Source organism: Boleophthalmus pectinirostris, unplaced genomic scaffold (genome assembly GCF_026225935.1).
Source record: "Boleophthalmus pectinirostris isolate CB_2022bp ecotype Guang Dong unplaced genomic scaffold, ASM2622593v1 HiC_scaffold_8, whole genome shotgun sequence".
In the NCBI taxonomy this organism is placed as follows: Eukaryota; Metazoa; Chordata; class Actinopteri; order Gobiiformes; family Gobiidae; genus Boleophthalmus; species Boleophthalmus pectinirostris.
This window is the reverse complement of record NW_026571515.1, coordinates 32,517,789-32,538,967: the sequence shown is the minus strand read 5'-3', so window position 1 is coordinate 32,538,967 and position 21,179 is coordinate 32,517,789. Positions and strand designations below refer to the sequence as shown.

At 38.1% G+C, this 21,179-nt stretch overlaps 1 protein-coding gene across 1 annotated transcript in view; it reads right to left on the bottom strand.

Annotated features, from left to right (window-relative positions):
• The window catches only part of scube3 (signal peptide, CUB domain, EGF-like 3), a 203,535-nt gene that overhangs the window by 118,341 nt on the left and 64,015 nt on the right, over positions 1-21,179 (bottom strand). Inside the window, exon 3 of the mRNA XM_055166159.1 lies at positions 19,392-19,517. Coding sequence (XP_055022134.1) covers positions 19,392-19,517 — 126 coding nt within the window. The remainder of the gene's footprint in view (positions 1-19,391; positions 19,518-21,179) is intronic.

Below are 21,179 nucleotides of genomic sequence, written 5' to 3'. Positions count from 1 at the left end.
CTCGGACGTCGCTGATAAACTCAAACAGGATTAAAGCTTGTTTTACCCATCTGCATCGACAAGAAAAATGCTTTGACAACCCTTTCATGCAACACTAAAATATACCATGATGAATGTCCCAAAACTGAACCAATTACATTTTAGGAACAATATTTCTTTGTTAAAAAAAATGACTTGTGCAAAGTTAATATGAAATACATCTATTTTAATCATCAAAACAGTGAATATGTGAAGTGTATTGCAAAAACAAATATCCTTCCACTAAATAAGCGGCAAACTCGAGTGTGGTCACATAAAAATTGCTAAAAATATATAATACAGGAGTTCAATACAGTATTACAATAGATTGATATTCCGATATTTTTGCACAGCCCTACTATATTGTCCATTTGAGCTAAAATCATTGAAAGTAACCATTAAAATTTTCCATCATTGCATAATATACAGTATGTACAGCTAGATTAGATGCGAGAGCTGCCCGAGTACACACAAGAGTACACACAAAACACTTTTTGACACTTTATTGTGAAGCGATACCGGCACAATACGTGACTACACTGCTCTCTTAAAGGTTTCTGTTTAAAAAAGGGCCCCCGTAAACTAACATGACATAATTTGGCGAAAAATGATCTAAACCGTTCCTATATATCGGCAGAGCTTATCGCCATTGGTTTCTCTAGAGTCTAAACAATGGGAACATATCGGTCAATCTCTATTAGCTGCCCCAGACGTGTCAATCCATGTTTGTGTGTGAGCTGACAGGAGCGTCTCTATGGATTGTGCTTTCTGCAAACCAGTGAACTATTTACACAGTCTTAATCTGTTCAGCGAAAGCATGGATGGTAATAAGAAAACACCTCTGGTTAAACACAGCACTGGTTAAGTATTCAGATTAGTTGTGTCCATGGCAAAAAGCCAAATACAAGAAAAGAAAGACTAAACTCTCAGTAAGAAAAGCTTAAAGGTGCATTGTAAAACTTTTCTGGTGGAGGGTCAGTCGCCTGCTTGTCTTCGTGGAGATGTTATCATTTTGTCTATAACAGTGGTTTTCACACTGGGGAGGCGCGACACACATGTGAAGAAAAAACAACAGTCCACATTTGTACACATCGGCAGCAGTATTGATATCGGTAATTATCCGTGTAAACTTATGTCGCCATTCTGACAACTACTCATAGTTTGGAGCGTCACCTTTGTTGCCTTGAATACGCTGCGTGGATTGTGTCTTCACTAAACCAGGATTAAACCAGGACTAAAATCAGGGCTAAAACCAGGACAAAAAAGGTCTAAACCAGCACTAAACCAGGACTAAACCAGGACTAAAATCTGGACTAAAAACAGGACTAAAACCAGGACTAAAATCAGGGCTAAAACCAGGACTAAAATCAGGACTAAAATCAGGGCTAAAACCGGGACTAAAACAGGTCTAAACCAGCACTAAACCAGGACTTAACCAGGGCTAAAATCAGGACTAAAATCAGGACTAAAATCAGGGCTAAAACTGGGACCAAAACAGGTCTAAACCAGCACTAAACCAGCACTAAACCAGGACTAAAATCAGGACTAAAACCAGGACTAAAATCAGGACTAAAATCAGGGCTAAAACCGGGACTAAAACAGGTCTAAACCAGCACTAAACCAGGACTAAACCAGGACTAAGCCAGGACTAAGCCAGGACTAAGCCAGGACTAAAATCAGGACTAAAACAGGTCTAAACCAGCACTAAACCAGGGCTAAACCAGGGCTAAACCAGGACTAAGCCAGGACTAAGCCAGGACTAAGCCAGGACTAAAATCAGGACTAAAATCAGGACTAAAATCAGGACTAAAACCAGGACCAAAACCAGGACTAAAATCAGGACTAAAACCAGGGCTAAATCCAGGGCTAAAACCAGGACTAAAACAGGTCTAAACCCGCAGTAAACCAGGACTAAACCAGGACTAAAATCAGGACTAAAACCAGGACTAAAACCAGGGTCAAATCCAGGATTTAACCAGGATTAAACCAGGAGTAAAATCAAGGCTAAAACAGGTCTAAACCAGCACTAAACCAGGACTAAACCAGGACTAAAATCAGGACTAAAATGAGGGTCAAAACCAGGATTTAACCAGGACTAAACCATGCCGCGTAGGGGTTCTAGACCAAGCGTTCCATGGTAGAGATTAAAACCTAACCTATCTACCTAACAACTATGGACTCTATTATTATTTTAGCTGCCCTATTTATAGATCAGCTTAGACAGGTAACGGACTTTCCACAAAAAAAGTTGCGCAATGCACCTTTAAGAAGCCTCGTGTTTAGGATAAAAACATCTGAAAAATGTTGCCTTTCAGACATATACTTATTGTACAGCTAAGTCATTAGTGTTTTTCTTTAAATTTCTACTGTGGTGTTATTATTATTGTAAAAAGTTGAAATGTAAATGGTATAATATCAGTGAGAATGTTCATTTATATAAATAAGGCACAGTTGAAAATATGTGTGACAGCAAAAAAAACAAGAAAATGAAGACGAAAGAGACCTAACAAATAACCCTAAGAGGACATATCTGTTGATAAAACTGTAATTGTAGTGTGCAATATACTAATAATTCCCACACTAAGCGGCTGGATGTTGATAAACTGCAGAAGCTGTCAAAACAAGTGCCACACAGCAGTGATTAGATTTGCATAATGATGTGGTATATATTTAGTATACTTTCTTCTTTTAACTGAACTTGGGGTAGCATCCAATACAAAAGCTGAACTGGATAATCCTCTATGGCTAAATTTAATGGATGGCAAGATTTTGTTCTTAGCAATACTGATACCTGTGATGCTATGATGTTGTGGCAAATATCAATAACAAGATTGGTGCACTATTTTCTGATCCATGTTCTAATGTTGTTACCTGGAGTTGTGTTTTGTTCTTCTCTCAAACTGTAAATACTCTGTTCCCACTTATGATGTCCTGTGGTAATACAGGAAGAACTCAACTATGGTTTTAAACTCCATACACCTTTACTAGAATCATCTGCATGGTCTCATCCCTGGAATCACCAAATTGAAGTAAGATTTTAGTAGTAGTTAAAATAGAATCCATGTAAAATCTTGTTATATTTTTATCCTGATGCAATGAGGACACACTGGGAACGCCAGAGGGGCAAAAAGAGTGGAGCAACTTTGAAAAAAAACTACACAATCTCCTAAAACGGATTAAATTTACTATATCGGACACAGATACCACTGATATATTAAAAACTTCTCTGGTTACGATATTAACAGTCATATAGGCTATTTTCCGTCCCTATTTCAGGTAATAGAATATGTTATCACCAGTGGTCAGGAGGACTGGTGTATAACATAAGAGCCATTATTATTGTACTACAAAATCCTCAAATTAACAAAGGCCTCTCCGTCCGTTTAACAGGATATGAAAGACTGTGATGTCATTTGAAACCCAGTAATAGCTTACAAAAACATTCTGTGAAGTTTATTGTTGGGATATTTTGAGCACATTTGATGAGTGTTTTTCTTTCATCTCCAGAATGACAGACACGATTGACAGTGTGCAGACTCATACACTTTGAAGCTCTTATTAGTTCCAGCTCTTCCTGTGTGTTAACTGCCAGCTCCTCTGTGTCCAACATATCCTGTCAGCAAACATGTATGTTTACCAGAGCCTGTCAGTCGCAAATCAGCTACAAAATGTGAGTGTTACTTCTACACAAATCAGACTAGTGTGGACTCAACTGTCCACCTGTGTGGATATATGGATAACACCCCGAGTGTTGGTTTGATCACATACAAAATTTGAATCTCAAGTTTATTGTTTATAATATGAATGTTCCAAAAAGAGCTCATCTTAAAATGTTCAAATAAAGTAACTAACTTTAATTCAAAATAAAAAACAATAATCGAACAAACAAATACTTGACTGATGGAAGCGTCACAACAAAAGAACAAAGAAATCAAATCACAAATTTTGTTAAATCCAGCAGTGAGAAAAGAACAAACTTCTTTCCCGGCTCAAATGCACAACGTGCTTTCCTCTGCATGTTTTTAAAAATAAAATAGTCTGTATTTCTGCTCAAAGAAAAAAGTACCACAATGTTGCGGTGTGATTGGACAGATTTAACACAAGCAAACACTTCAGCCAGAGCGGAATACCACGGATTCTCAAAAGTTTGTGAATGCACAAAAATTGTCTTGCTGGCTAGGCTAGGCATTTCTACACTTTTGAGTGGATAATTTGTCTGTAAACTTTTTACCTCAACTAATACATTTATAGACATATTTGAACACATTTCTGTTGAATTGGCATAGTTTGAAAATAGTTTTAAGGACATGCTTTGCCTAGATCTATCTTGGATAGATGGACCTATCACTAAGCAATAAAGTTTCCATGAAAACAAGCAGGTAGCAGACCCTCCAGCAGAAACTTTACATATTGTGGCATTCTTTCATCTGAGACAAATGAAAGTGAATTAGGTGTGGAAGTCCTCAACACACAGCAGAGGAGCAGGCTCTGGATGGAGAGGTGTGAGGGGGACTCCAGGCCTGACTTTTCCCACAGCGCTGCCAATGGGCTCAGCTGGATGAAGCGGGACAGAGCGATTGTGACAGCAGCAAAGTGTTTGTATGGCCAACGCAGCAAAGAGCAAATCTGGTTTTACACTTATCACTTTAGCTCACTCTCTCTGCACTGCAGAGTCTGCCCAAATCTTATGTGACAACAGCACACATTACATTAGAGCATTATAGCAGAACAAATGCACTTACCGCAAAGAAGTCAAAGGAGGTAAAGTTTAAACCAGCACTGTTGGAGTAGGTAAGGTTGTTCGGTCCAAGTTTGTTTCTCTTATGCTGTGTTTATTCATTTAGTTGCAAACAAATTTGTCAGATAATTAACCCAGATGCCCTTCAAGCTGAGGTGGGCAAAAGGGCTGAAGTGAGCATAGGAACACAGCAATGGTCTGTACTTGATAGTAGTTCAGTGATCTGGTTGGTGAACTCTCAAAATTCTCAACCTCTGCAAACGGACTTATTTGCCAAGAGAAAAACGAGATAAATTGAAGAGGCATGGTCCATAAAATCAGAGGAAGAATTTATTTTAAAAGACTGTTGAGGTTGGGAGTGCCAGATATAAAATTACAGCCAGTGTCATTTTCCACACTCCATAATCACTGTCTCAATCAAAACACAGTTAAGGTGCTACAGTTGACATGTCTCATTTAAGATCGGTCATTTCAGTGAAACTTCTAACCAATGGAAAATAACAATTAGAAGTGTTTTTAAAGGCCATGAACCAGATTTTGAAAATGAAGGACTGTCTCTTCTCTCAATCTTGTGGTGAACCATGACAGAAGAAGCAGCAGCTCTCTGGGATAGTCATTAGCAGTTGTTTCTACATAGTTTTCATCTAACACTTGATTGGACAAAATGTGTCTATGGTAGTTTCTTCTATATGGGCCTCATCAAATATTTTTATGCATATGCAACATCATTCAGTCCAGTTTTATCCAATAGATAGGTATAGGCAGGTCAGGTACAGGTCCTTTAAAGTAGGGGTATTAAGCAAAATCCATCTGTAGATCTGTCCATGTTATAATGTTGTTCCCTCATCAAAAACATGTCTGAAGAGTTTTTAAATGCATCCATGCATGTGTGAGTATTTTAGCAAAACTCTCTCAGACCCTGTTTGAACCAAGCCAGGCTGGTGCCACCTAGTGCCTCCGCTCAATTTCATTTCTCTCTAGCAACTAGGTCAGGAATCCAAATACACTAGACGGTTTGCAAGAACCCCGGAAGTTGGAGACCACGCACCGGCCAAAGAGCAAAGAGCTGGACCAACCCAAGTTGCGATAGCAGACTGCATACGCTATCCTCCTTTGGACTTCTTTTGTCAAATGCAAACTTTGCATTTTTTATTGTACCTTTAATTCGCAAGATCATCTCACAGAAATGCCATTGATCATTGACAGACATATTCACACTCTGCTTTGTTTGCTGTTGTGCCGGCAATTACACCACTGAGCCTTCTAGCGCATTACATACGTCACGACCAAATAACATCGATTGGTTAAATAAAAAAGTACCCTCCTACCGTTGAACGAATTAATCCTAATGTCAGACAGTTTCCACAAAGTGAAACCGGCTGATGAATCTGACTAATTTGAACCCTCCTTATGGAGAGTGACTTAATGCAGAGAGCAAAGGGAGTTGAGACTCAGAGCGTCAAAAATAAAACCGTCAATGCATGTCAATGGCATAACATGAGATTTTCAAAACAACAAAAGGTAGCATGGTGATGTAACTATGTTATGTGTTAGCAGTTAATACCCCACAGAATTAAAATACCTTCTCTTTAAGGATCACTACAGCTGTAGCAACTAATCCTTTATAACTGAATAACGTCTATGGCTAAATTAACACAGAATTTAGTCAAAAACTGTAATATCATTGCTCCAAGAGAGACTACCTTCAGCCAGAAGAGGTCAGAAAAATGTTTTATTGAAACTCTTTTAGTTTTTATCTTTAGTACAAGATCAGTGATTTGCTTTGATCCCTGAACACGGATGCTTAAGCATTGCAAGGTTGTGTCAGTGCCTTTGTGAATGTTGTAGTAAATCACACAGGAATACTTTTTGGCCACAGTTACGGCACTCCCTGTATACAGTCATGACTTTTTAATTACTACTTTTCCACATGAAAAACCTGGTCAATAATTCACCAAACCGAGGATTTGTTTTTGATTACTCAACTTTAAAAACATGGCTACATGTGCACTTTTGCCTGAGTACCTATTCAGCACAGTTTGATCGGCAAATGATAAAACAATTATATCTAAAAGCCAATTCAAAACAGCGGTAACTGGCTCTAACCTTTTCTTAGTCGAGATGTTGAAAACTCCATTTCAAAGGCACTAACAATATTGCTGTTTGTGTTTGATATGATGTGGCATCTTTGGGGAAGGGTAAAGTAAAAGGGCATTCATTTCCCTATAGATTGTGCTGGGAATTGTGCTCTAGTAAATCAATACAAACTAAATCAGTGTTGGTCAATACAAATCAAAAGAACATGGGTGGCTAAGTGAAGAGTGCAGACTCAGATAGCTTTTGCAGGCTGGGATATAAGGCCCTTCTCCAGAGCACCCAATGAAATCAGAAGTTAGGGTTTTTACAGTTTAATTTCACAAGGAATAAGCTTGTTATACTGTTAATACATTTGCTAAAATTAATTAAGATTTAATGAGATTTGGGAATAGGGGTTTAACCAACTATAGATATATATAACTACTGTATGCTCATGGTTTGTTATAGGTCAGATCTGTGGAGGCTCAACCCCGCACAGTCAGAATACCGGTTGTTCAAGGTATTTATGAGATGTAAAACCATCTATAATTGAATAAATGTAAAGAAGAGCTGTTTAATGTCATACTGTGGAACAATCCAGACAGAGCAAAGCCATATCCATAGAAACAAGCAGGTGATGGATCCTCCAACCAAAAAAGTTACACACTGCCCCTTAAAATCTTCCTTATGTAACTTCTCACTCCCTGAATGTAATTTCTGCTTATAAATTCAATATCACTTTTATACAAGCTTACCATTTATTATATTATAAACATGGAAAAATGGGAAGGAACAGATCTGTTATTAAGAGATGTTCCACAGTCTTAACACCACCTTTAATGAAACAAGTCCTGCAAACTCTGGTATTATCACACTTGGATTACTGCTCAATGATGTGGTCAAGTCCAACTAAAAATTAGCTTGGAAAACTTCAACTAGCTAAGAATAAAGCTGCTCATCTTGCCCTAGGGGGTACATTAAGATCAAATGTGAACAATATGCATGCCAGTCTTCATTGGTTATAGGTTGAGGAGAGGTTGAAGGCCTCACCACTGGTTTTTGTGAGGAACATAATGGTGTCAAAGCTTCCTCAGGGCTTACACAGTCAAATAATGTTCAGCTTTGGCACACATGCCTACCTTACTCGACATGCTACCAGACGTCTCTCCACTGTCCCACGAACTAGAACAAAATCGGGTCAGTGTACAGTGATGTACAGAGCCATGGTTGAGTGGAACTCCTTTTCTCTTCTCTTTACTGCAGCTAATAACAAATCAAGGTTTAAAAAAGAAGTGAAGAATTACCCCTTCGCAATTATTAATCAGTAATGAATACTATTACGATTTTTTATTTTATTTTTTTTATCTTTATGTAACTGTTTTGTTTGTACTTGTCCTATTTGTTGTTGTTCTGTGTTATATGTGGACCCCAGGAAGAGTAGCTGGTGTCACGGACATCAGCTAATAGGGATCCAAATCAAATCAAATCAAATCATATTATATTGATATGACAATATGACTAACATGCCATATTGGAATGTTATGTAACTTTTCTTGTGAAGAGTTCATCACCTATTTGTCTCTATGAAGATGATATTGCTTTAACTGAAATGTTCCACTGTATGGCATTAACTTATCTGTCTCACAGTTATTCAGTTATAGGTGTTTATACTGTTAAAGAAATACCTTGAAAAACATTGTCACCTTTCCACAGATCTGACCTGTAACTTGGCCTAGTGGCATTATCTGCTTGTTTCCATAGAGATTAATAACTGTTAGCCTAAAAGTATAATTGAAAAGGTCATTTTGTTTTTGGCCAAATTGTGATATCTGCCTAACTTTACAATGTTGCTAAAAAATGTGTTTTTTCTTGTTTTCCAAAAGCGTTCCAATATGACTTGGGCAACTATGCTATTAGGATAACATAATGCATTAGTCTTTATGGCGCTTTTCCAGATGCTCAAAGTAGCTTTACAATTTGGTTCTTCATTCACTGCATACCCGGGGGTTGAAAGCTATTTTTTTTGTAGCCAGAAATTAACGTAAGTGAGGCTACCAATCTGCGCCATCGACCGCTCCGACTACCACCAACTCTCACGCTCACACCACTTTCATACTAGACAATGTGGGTCTTGCCTAAGGACACAACTGGCGGCCCAAAAAATTGACGAGTTTAATGTACTTACTGTGGAATATCCCAGACAAAGCAATAACACATCACCATAAAAACAAGCAGAGACTACACCTACAGACCCTCCAAGTTACATTGTGCGTTTTTACAAAGCAGTAATATTCAAGATTGGACTGACCCTGCAGATGTACGCTTCCATTGCAATTAAATACTACAGTACCTCAAAACGCAGTAGCAGAACTCCGTAAATAAATGATTAACTGATGAAATATCCAAAAGCTCAAACATAACACAAAGTTTTCTAAATTTGCCCTGCAGCAGATAAGCTCCGTACAGCTATAACCGACTTAACTGTTATGATTAAGCGGTCAGACTGGACTCCCCTCCGTCTCCGTCTCCGTCTCGCCCTCCCTCGCTCTCCCTTTCTCCATCAGATCGAGTATCACCTGTACGCCTCATCATCTCCTGTTGTTTCGGCCACTGCTCTCTCACCCCTGGTTGATGTCTCCATTGTTTTGAACCCGGCCACACGCGCCATACAACTCCTCCTTGTAATTGGACGTTGTTGGCAGGGTAATGATAGCAAAAGCATCGGAGCGTACAGACCTCACGCTACTGCCTCTGCTATGGCCTAAACCCCATTGGAGACATGTCAGGAGCTCAGAAAGGTGGAAGCAATGCAACCATCACGCGCCACACACACACACGCCATTCACTGTATAATTTAGAGTCTCTATTCTCACCAACGCGGAGAGGAATCCTTTGTAACTGTCACAGCAGAGGTGAGGGGAAAGGAGCAGACTTAATCACCATTCTATCTCGCCATCCGGGCACGAAAGGATTTGGGGAGACTTAGGAAAAACAGAGGAATCAATGTCAATTTAATCCAAAACACACATCCTCTTTAGAATGAAAGCCAGATGCAGAGAGACTATTAGTTCCCCACTGTAGCGCACCGCCGTCCCACACTTATGACCTATGTGTTTTGGTTGAGGTCCCATGAAACCCAAATCTTCTCTTATCATCGGTAACTGGTTTAATATAAGCTGTCCAAACATATTCTGTCTGCGTGTTATCTCTGTTTAAGAGTAAACAGACATGTACCATGAATGAGGCTTTGTCATAAATGTGTAAAATGGAGAATTGTCAGAGAAATAAGGCAATTGTGAGAGAAATAAGGCTTAACACAGAGAGTAATACAGATTTATATGGAGGAAAATGCATTAGCCTGCAAAGTTAAAGATGCACTGTGTAATTTTTCTGTTGGAGGGTCAGTCATCTGCTTGTCTCCATGGAGATGTTGTTGCGTCCTGGTATCCATCTTGCATTTACTCAATAACATGGGTTTTTACTCACTTAAAAACGTGGATACTTACTGTGAGTGGGCTTGCCTCACCACAGATCTGACATGTAACTTGGTCCCATGGCGTCACCTGCTGTCTCCGTAGAGATAAATAAGTGTAATGCCATACTGTGGAACATTTCAGGCAACATCTCCATGGAGAGAAGCTGGTTAGTTACACAGCACACCTTTAATATGAATAATACTTAGAAAATGACAGATGACAGACTTCATGCCGGCCATTTTGACCGTTATCTTAGGCAATTATATGTTATTATAATTTCTGTATATTAATACAATTAGTATATAATTTCAATCTAGGTTATTTATAGGCTTTAGTGATTGAGACCCCATGAAACCCAAATCTCTCTTATCATTAACGGGTTTAATATAAGCTGTCCAAACACATTCTGTTTGTGTTATCTTTGTTTAAGAGTAAATGTATAAAACAAAGAATTATGAGAGAAAATATGGCTTAACGTAAAGCTTAATACAGTTTTATATGGAGGAAAATGCATTAGCCTGTAAAGTAAATTTAAGTAAAAAATAGAAAATGACATATGACTGACTGCATGTCAGTCAATTTGACTGTTATTTTACTTAATGTATTATAATTTCAGTACATTAACAGAATTAGCGTATCAGTCTAAGTTGTTATAGCCTTAGTGATTGAGACCCCATGAAACCCAAATCTCTCTTATCACCAGTAACTGGTTAAATATAAGCTGTCCAAACACATTCTGTCTGCTTTATCTTTGTTCAAGAGTAAATGTCATAAATGTATAAAAGTTGGAATTGTGAGAGAAATATGGCTTAACATGTTAGCTTAATATTGTTTAACATGGGGGGGAAAGGCATTAGCCTGTAAAGTTAATATGACTAATAATTGGAAAGTGACAGATGACTGACTGCATGTCAGCCTCTTTTACTGTTATTTTACTTAATGTATTATAATGTCAGTACATTAACATAATTAGTCTCAAGTATCAATCATTAGTGTTATAAACTCTAAATGAGGAAACTTTTGTTTTGTAGTTTGTTTGTTTCATTTGGCTTGTTTTTTTTTCAGGGACATTGTGCATAAAACCTACACAAAAGAGAAAATGTGTTTATGCCAGGCTACAGCAAAAGCACTAATTTGCACCTGCAGTCCTTGCAGCGTGATGTGAAACAACAATACAACAATTTATGTTAGCATTATCTCAATATTGGTTTGTTTTAATAAAATAATATGAAGTAAGTTTTGGTTCAAATGTGGATTATGCAAGTTTTTGTAATGGAAGGTCTTTAAAAAACAAAAAACAAAACAAAAATACACATTCTTAGTGTGTGACAACTCTCCACAGATCTGACCTGCAACTTGGTCTGGTGTCATCATTTGCTTGTCCATACTGTGGAACACTGTAGGCAAAACAAGAACATCTCCAAGGAGACAAGTAGGTGGTGGCCCCTCCCTCCAGAGGAGTTATACAGAGAACAGAATGACACAGTATTAGCAGCTTGTTGAGAACATTATCTGAACAAAAGCTTTTCTATGAAGCATTGTATACTATTTAACCGAAGCACTATTGCACATGGTTGTTAACTCAGTTTGAACTGTGTGAATCAGGTAGAGGCCTTAAGTGTGAGCCCCAGGCACATCTGGTCAGTGTGATCACAGAGGGGTTATAGCAGCTCTACACCAGGGGCCAGTGGGACTCTGAGATCAGGGGCCAGAACAGGCTTAGGCCCCGGAGAGGAGTCCACAGTCTGAACCTAAACCAGGGCTCTGCTTCCTTCCTCCTACTGTTTGTGGTGAGGATTACTGTAGAGCCGCAGGGGTTAGAACCAGGTACAAAGAGTCATCCAGAGTGTTTTAAAGTCTCATGGTGGGAGCCGGTCTGGTCTTTGAAGGTTAAAGATGCACTATGAAGCTGTTTACATATCTACACATTGCTTTGCCTTGAATGTGCCACAGTAGAGCATTTCACTCTTTTCATTTATTCACTTATAGATGTTTGCATTGCTAAAGAAAATGCTTTCTTATTATGTTTGTGTCCACCTCTCCATGGACCTAAAGAGATTTTAATTCAATCCATTGCTGCTTTATCATCAGGAAGGGCATCTGGTATAAAAATGTACTAATTCAATGGATGACAAATAACCCCTTATGAAAAAAGACCAGCATAACATAAAATATAAATAAATGAAAACCTAAAACACAAAAATTTCTCTTCTTGGAAACAATACTCGACAATACGTCTCGATTAGAGCATGGAAACCTCGTCTCACTGGACAAATATTTCAAATATTTAATCAAATGTTTATACACATATGCACCACTTCACCAGGATCCATGCGCTGTGTGGATGCAAACAGATACACTTGAACTAAATCCACCTTTTCTACTTTTAAATAACGCCTCAAACTAGATTAACAGCGTGGTTTTGTGGACTGGGGTCATTATTTACGGAGGACAATTTCAATGGATAATGTGGATGGCATGCGGCACTTTAAATTTACCCCTTTATGAGGTGAGTAATAAAGTGTTTTCATTATTTTCGCTATTTCCTGAGTTTGTATTTTGTGTCTCTGTATCCGTTAGAGGCCACACAAACAATATCCTACATGTGTCATTAATAGGCCTATGAAAATAGTGTGATTTTAATTGTGCCGGGTTCAGTCAGGTTCAGGCACACAAATGTCTCGGGTCAGATTCGATCACTGTTAGGCTCAGACAGAACATTTCGGGCCAATCCACAGTCTAGTCTCCATGGAAACAAGCAGATAGCAGGTCCTCCAACAGAAAAGTTACGCAGTACACTTTTAATTTTCCAGGTTTTCCATGAAAGTATTACTACTACTATATTTCCTTGCAGAGGCTCTTGCATACAGTCCACTTATGGGAAAAATAACATACCAGAATAATGCATAGAAATCCTGCCGTTTCCCATGGTGCACCTCTCACTGAGCAATGATAACAAAGGGATCGATGAGAGCAATTGAGTTTCATACAGAAGCCTCACACGCACATATCGCAATTACACACCTGCACACCAGCCCGAGCCGATTCGCCAAACAACAAATGGGCCACAGCACAGCAGCCAGCGTTAAATGAGTTGGAAAATTGTTCTGTTTTACACTGCAGGTACATGGGAGAGATCTAGAAACATGACGCAGGCTACAGCGAGATACAATGGGATTTATCAATGTTTTTCTGCCATGATGTTGGACACTGGTGATAAAAGGGCTTTGTTATCTGGAGGTGTGTCTGCTCTAGTCATTTATTGTTGATGTAGCTTAGTGTTTATCCTTATGAAACCTATAAGACACCAGACAGTACAGTCGCATTCAGAGCAATGAAATAAAAGCAGCGTAAGCAAGTATGCGCTTTCTTTCAATACAGCGTTATCAACAAAGCAGCGCCTGTATTTATTCACAAGAACAAATGTTTGCTGTTTATTTGTCATATACCAAATAAAAAAGAACTGTATTTTGTTCTTGCTTTTAAGTTAAAGGTGTTATGCCTGATTTGTACTATCTTTAAAATGTGAAAAATACAGCTGGTTCATTTTAAACAGTTAGCAGTGGTCCAGTTATTCCTCACTTGAATTATGGACTTATGTATTCCTAAAGGGGCTCTCCAGAAATGCATAAGGCTTATAAACTCATAGCGGTGAATCCTAATTATTCACCACAACGAGTTTATAAGCACTTTTCTGGCTTTCTAACTGTGCACTTTCTGATTCTCGGATAATAAAATGCTTTATAATTATATGCAGACAGTACACAGCTGACGTATTTTGACCTCAAGTGCTGCTTATTCGATATCTGTACTGAGTTGAGACAAATGTTACTCAAAAACATGGACAATAATTGAGTATTGGCCCTTTAAAATATGATAAAGAATGTATTTGGTGTGTTTCTGCGCTATTAAACTCATGACCACACTATAACTCATGGCCAAATCACTGCAACATCTTATTCTTACAATCTTGAGGCACCATTTTTGTCAACTTTGTCAGTTATTGGATGAGAACCATTTGAAACTCTGCCCATCCCAGTAGTTGTTTCTCTGTCAGTAGTTAACATTAGAGTGAAAAAAGAGAATATGTGGACAAAGTTAATGTTCCTCACCCTCTAAACTAGGACTAAAAATCAACCAATATGTTTTTGTTTTGTTTTTTCATACTGATTATTGAGAAAATAGAGCAACCAACAGCCGATAAGCTCTGGTGATTTTTTGGGGTGGATATGTATAGCAGGTTTGTATTACTTTCCCCAAGTTATGCTATTTAACTTTACTACAATCTCACCCAATGTCATTTTTGACCAAAAACCTATAAGAGAGCAGTGTAGTCACATTTTGTGCAGGTATTTCTTTGTATGAAAGTGTCAATATAAAGCTTTGTGTGTATTTTTTTTAGGCAGCAGATTCACTAAAATAATATCTGCTTAAGATGGAGATTTATAGCCTGATTCATCAGCCGGTTTCACTTCATGGAAACCGTCTGACCTCGCAACATTAGAATTCATTCACTTGATGGTAGGTGGGTGCTTTTTTAAAAAAAAAAATTAACTAATCGCTGCTATTTGGTCGTGACATATGTAATGCGCCAGTAACGGGGCTAACTGGGATATTAAGCTTTTCCCAAATCCCATAGGAAGAAGGGCAATAACGTCTTTCCCCTTGATAAAATTCACCAAACATTCTCTTTGTTCTAGCTTTAAATCCTCGCTCTAGGGAATCGTTGCCAGCACACAATGTATGGCACTTCGCTGATTGGCTGGTGCCCAAACTCGCAGTTCCAAGGTTCTTGCAAATAGTCTAGTGTATTGCGATTCCTGACATATTTGCTGGAGTGAAATTAAATTGAGCGGAGGCACTAGGTGGTACCAGCCTGGCTAAGAGATTTAAGGCTGATAGCTGAAACACTAAAAAGCCCAAATATCGTCCCGGTTGTCTATCTCGATGCATGACCTTTAAAATAAAGTATATAACAATAAAAACAATACACTAATCATTTTATATGACAACAATTGAAAATTCTAAGACAATAACAGTCTGTATGTTGTGTTTCTTTGTATTTTTGTTTTTGTTGTCTCTTACAGGTCGTGTGTGACAGGGGCGTGACGCCTCCTGCTGCTAAGATTAACACCCGTTTCTTTTTCCACCATCATCACTCTGACTATAAAAGCTCACCTCTCACTCCACTTCTCTCACAGATTATTCCACATTAGTGCTGAACCTCTGCCTCTGATTTTTTAACTCTGCTACACTTTGTCATTTTGTTATACTTACCTTTTGTCCTGTGCTCAGGTCCTCACCGCTGTTGGAAATAGCCTGCCAGGCAGCTCCCTGTCTCCACAGCCTGCTTTTTGATAAATACATTTCTCAACTTTTTGAACTGAGCCATCTCTGCCTCTGCTCCCCATACTCCTACAAGATACTTAAAGGTGCATTGTGTGACTTTTCTGGTGGAGGATCCGTCAAATGTTTTTCTTCATGGTGAGGTTATTTGTCTGGAATGTTACACAGTCTGGTATTAAACCTTTCTATCTTTATGGGCACCAAACCAGACCAAGTTAAAGATAAGATCTGTGGAGAGGCAACCCTGCTCACACTCAGAATGCCTGTTCTTCAAATTTCATTGTGCATCTTTAAGTTTAGTTAAAGGTGCACTGTGTAACTTTTCTGGTACAGGGTCTGTAATCAGATTTTTTTGAATGGAGATTTCATTGCTTTACCTGAAATGTTTCACAGTATGACATTAAACTTATCAATACTGCATTGATTCAATTACAGGTGTTTTTATTGCTTAAAAAAACTTGACCAGGATCGCCACTATACAGATCTGCTGTGTAGCTTGGTGGTGTTACTATGTTTCTTTAACTGCGTGGGGAGATGAAGCTTGATTACTTTTGTTCCGTTGTTACAGATCATAAGGGAGATCTAGACAAAGTTGGCAAGTCAGGCCGCAAGCGAGTTGGTACCCCCCGAAAAATACTAGTACTTCTGCAATTTGTCAGCATTTTTGCTTCAAGTGCACATTTGTTTACATTTTACAGAAACAAAACTTAAAACCACATGGCTCATTTACATAAACTACAAAGCGGTAATGAAAAAACTACTCTTTCCTTGTGCGCTGATGCGGCTTGTGTCAGACTAAAGGACACGACTCAGTGGAATATGAGTCTTCTTTCTGCAACAGAATGGTCTGCTGATGGTGAGTCTGTTCTGTGCTTCTATCGCATTGGAGATGGTTCATGTGAAACTTTTTAGAACTTTTCATGTAAAGTTTCCAGGTCATGCGCATATACCGTATAGCTTTGCGGCTTTGTAGCTTACCAAAGTCGTACTAAAACATTTTGGTCATACGGTAATACCATATACTTCGGTAAAATCCTTGTTTGACGGTATCAAAATTTGGATACCGCCCAACCCTAATCTCTATGGAGACGAGGAGAAAAGTTACACAGAATACCTTTAAGTAATTATTTAGTATTTAATTAGTATTAGTAATCAGTAAATTAAGACTAAGCTGTAGTGAGTAAGCTTTTTAAGTGAGAACCAAAGTCAAATCCCTAAATTATACAGGCTTTCCAGATGCCATGATAAATGCATATTGCTATAAGTGCCTCTAAATCAACTCTAATATTGAGTTCAACACCATTTATGCCATGATCCTAAAGCATTCATTATTGCAATTGTAATTACAGTGACAGACTAATTATCTACCCTATGTTCCAATGTGATTAAAGACTTTGTAGCTATTATTATCTCTTAATTGAAACCAAACATAAAAGCCAACTCCATATGTCCGTTCACACGTCTCTCAATCTATTCATCTATTTTTAACTACAGAAAGTGTAGCAGCCGTGCAATGTTTGTCCTTAATTTCATAGGCCTGGTTGGAGTAATATATTCTGAGTTAGGCTAATATGTACAGTACACCAGTGAAATATTAAACCATGAGAAAGTTCTGGGGTCAAACGCTTCATAAATTCAGCCCCTTTCACCTGTCTTATTAAGAAAACCTACTCTCTCCGTGCATTTTAGTAGAATAGCAGGTTTGTCAAGCAAGGAAATGACCCAATCTGCAGCGGTCTAATAAGTGGTCCACTCCAGCTCTGAAAACATACTGTATATTAGAATTCGTGATAGTACATTAGACAGACAGACGAAGGAAATGTATGCAACCATTTGGGTCAAATGAGGCACAGTGTGAAACTTGACACATGCAGTTAAATGTAAAATGTTCCGCTGTCAAACTGTATAAGCTAGAAAAACATTGTGAAATTACTGGCAAGTTTGAGCAGTAATGCAGATTTTATCCAGGTATTAATGATTTATAAACTAGATAATGAAGCCGATTATATTCACATTTTAACAAATAATGTTGCATTCTATTCAAACAAACACTTCTAAACACTTCTATAAACACAAATACACTTCCTCATCATGCTGTTTTTGCCACATGCCCAAAGTCTTCCTCTCACCGCAGCAGCAGAACAAGGACTAGGACTCCTCCTCAGCCTCTTCAACAAATTATACATTCCATTGCACTGCTATATAGTATAAGGACTAAAGTTTTCCTACATTTGATTATTTTTTAGCATAGTAGCACCACACTTGCTTTGTTAGTCTGTTGTTTCTTATAACATTAAACAGAAATCTACCATACTTGTGTTTATCTTCTTACAGAGTTTAATTATGTAAAAGTGTCAAAAGGCAGGGGGGTAAAAATATCCATCAGAAAATACAAAAATGTTTAACCTTTTTCAGAGATTGGATCAACATAATAATCCATAATAGTCTCATGGGATGAAGTCCTTTCAGCTAACAGACACTGTGTCTGCATGTGAATAACACCACCATTATTCACTAACCATAGCTCATTTGTTCTGACAGAAGGGGCATTCAACTTCGTGTTAGTTTTGTGGATATAGCACAGTGATTATTAAGATATTAATCAGACAATAGGTCAAAACAAAACTGAAATCTGACAGTTTCAAGTAGGGATGGATGATCTATGGGTTCCATACAAATTATTATATATTGTACTGTATTTTTTGTACTATAAGGCACAATATCAATAATGTTGAATTCTCTCGTCTCTTTTCATACGTAAGGCACACCGGATTATAAGGCGCATTAAGCGAAACAAACGGAAGACACTTGAGACTGATCCCTTGGCCCAGGCATCCATGATCCATTGGCAGATCGTGGTGTAATTCGCCCGGCGTTGCCTCCCTGTCTTGGTGAATGTGGATTATGAATGTGAATGTGGGTGGGTAATTTAAGTTTTTTTGTTTTATTTCTTATGAGGAAGACTCAAATATACATTGAGTAATAATGTGTTTAATGCAGCTTTGAGCACATTTGTTTATGTTTTAAGAGAAACAAAACATAAAACCACATGGCTAATTTGCATAAACTATAAGTGCTGAAAAAAACAGCTCACTCTTTGTGTGCTGATGCGGTCAGCTACTGTTGGACTAAGTTTGCAGGTCATATGCATAGACTGTATATATGAATGGCCATATATGCTCTGTAGCATTTCACTGATGTCATAAATGCTGACGCAGAATTATACTTCGCCTTTTACTCTGTGAGATTCCTAACTATGGTACCATGACGTTCCAACAGTCCATCAAGCAGTGCGGCTTTGTAGCTTACCAAAGTCATAATAAAACATTCTGACAGAATTTTGAGCGCTGTGTACCACATAAAATCAGTTCGAGGTCAGTAAGCACAACTAGAAATAATACATAAGGTGCACTGGATTATAAGGCGCATTGTCGATTTTTGAGAAAATTAAAGGATTTTAAGTGTGCCTTACAGTCTGAAAAATACGGTAAGCCAATGTGACTTTGTGATTTTGTGATCTTTACTTCAACTTAAAATAAATTTGGGGTCCTCGCTATGGAAAAGCTATTGGTTATTGGCCATAGCAGCAGGCCAAAAAATCTGCAGTATCAGCTCAAATCCATATCGGCCCATCCATAGCTTCAAGACCTTTACTACCATAGACTTGTGACCTGCCCGTGATCCATGTAAAAACACCAAATACCACTGTAATTGTAAATCCAGTCTCTCTCACTCACCCAGACAGTTGTGCCCGTCGTGTGCCAGCCTGAAGCCGTCATAGCACGTGCACCTGTAGTTCCCGGGGATGTTGATGCACTCGTGAACACAGCCCCCATTATACTCTGTGGCGCACTCGTCCACATCTGCAACAGAACAGAGGCCTGCGTGAATACATTAGTGAAGAAAACACAAACGCGGTACAAAATTAGCCAAAGCAGATTTTAAGTAGTGAGCCTAATTAGCGCATTGTGGGAAATGATGTCGGACTGAAAAGGCCTGATGGTTTGTTTTGTTCATTAGAGCTGCTCACTTTGTGTTTGGTAAACTTGAAACAAAAACAGCGGTAATAAATGACTTCAGCTGTTGCTAATGTGATTCTTCTGGATGCTACAAACAAATGAATGTCCTCTTGTATAGCAGATATGTTCAAAGGGCCTTATGGAGAGCGCATTCCGCAAGCAGGTTTAGTATTATATTTAACTTGGTTCATACAGGTTTTACGTTTACAGTAGAATACGCTGCATAAACTCAAATCTAGCCAAGTTAACATGACTTGAATGAAGAAAGTTGTATCACGATTTGAGTAAATTTCATTTGACAAGTAAAATTATCTACCAATGGAACAAGACATCTTTGAAAACTTGAGCTATGAAAAACAACAACCCTCTGCACTTAAAATAAGAAACTAATTCAAATGTTGCTTGAATTAAGAAAAACACTTATGCCACTGGTAGATTATTGTACTTTTCAAGTTGAATCTACTCTAAAGTAAAATGTTCTCAATTAAAGTCATTTTAACTTGTCTATATATGACTTTTTGCCATATAGGCCTGTTACAATAACTCATTTTGAAGTAAATATAAACGATAATACTGAAAGCAATCCATAAAGCAGAATTATCCACTAATAGACATAGAAGTTCAGAATTCAACCTTCTACAGCTCAAATCTCATTGCAGTACTAAAAATAAACAAAAAAATCCAACTAGTACAAAGAAAAAGTATAAATGATAAATATTGATCCCAAAAAGTATTGTTCCATCTATCATGTATTGAATGATATGTTGATATAGTAATTATCATGACAGGCCTATAGTAGAATTAGTTATTTTCTCTTAGGCCAAGGTAAAATATTTTGTTCGACATGGTGGTATAGTGGTTACTATACCACCACACAGCAAGATGGTGTGGAGTTTTTTATTTTATTCTCTGTAGAGCTGTGCAATTATGCAATCACATTTTAATCAAGTTTGTTAATCATCAATGATATAGATGGGGCTTTTGAATTGAAAGGTCCACAGTCAATCCTCTGTGAGTAAAAGTTTGGTGCAGTTATTTTTGGAGGAAGGAATTTGACTATTTTTTGTGTTAAATTGGCCCTGATTAAAAGTCAAAATTAGTTAGTATTCATGAAATAAATACTGAAAGGCATTTTCATGTGATTTTAATAAGACAAAAATAAAAGCCAATCGATAATCAAGCACGAACAAAACGAAGAAAGAAATTTGATACATTTTTTGTCAGCCCTTATTCCCAGACTATGTGGAGCATTGCGTGTGTTGTCCCTGTGTCTGGATTTGACTGTCAAACTAAAACATGCACAAAAGAGAATAGACTCACCATTGTGTACAAGTCCCCCCATAACCTGGCCCCCACCTACCTCTCTGAGCTTCTCCACCACCACTACACCTACTCCTCCTCCTCCTCTCCCCCCACCAGAACCAAACATAAGACCTGAGGGAACAGGGTCTTCTCCTCTGCTGTCCAACCCTCTGGAACTCCCTACCCTATCACATCAGAGACTCA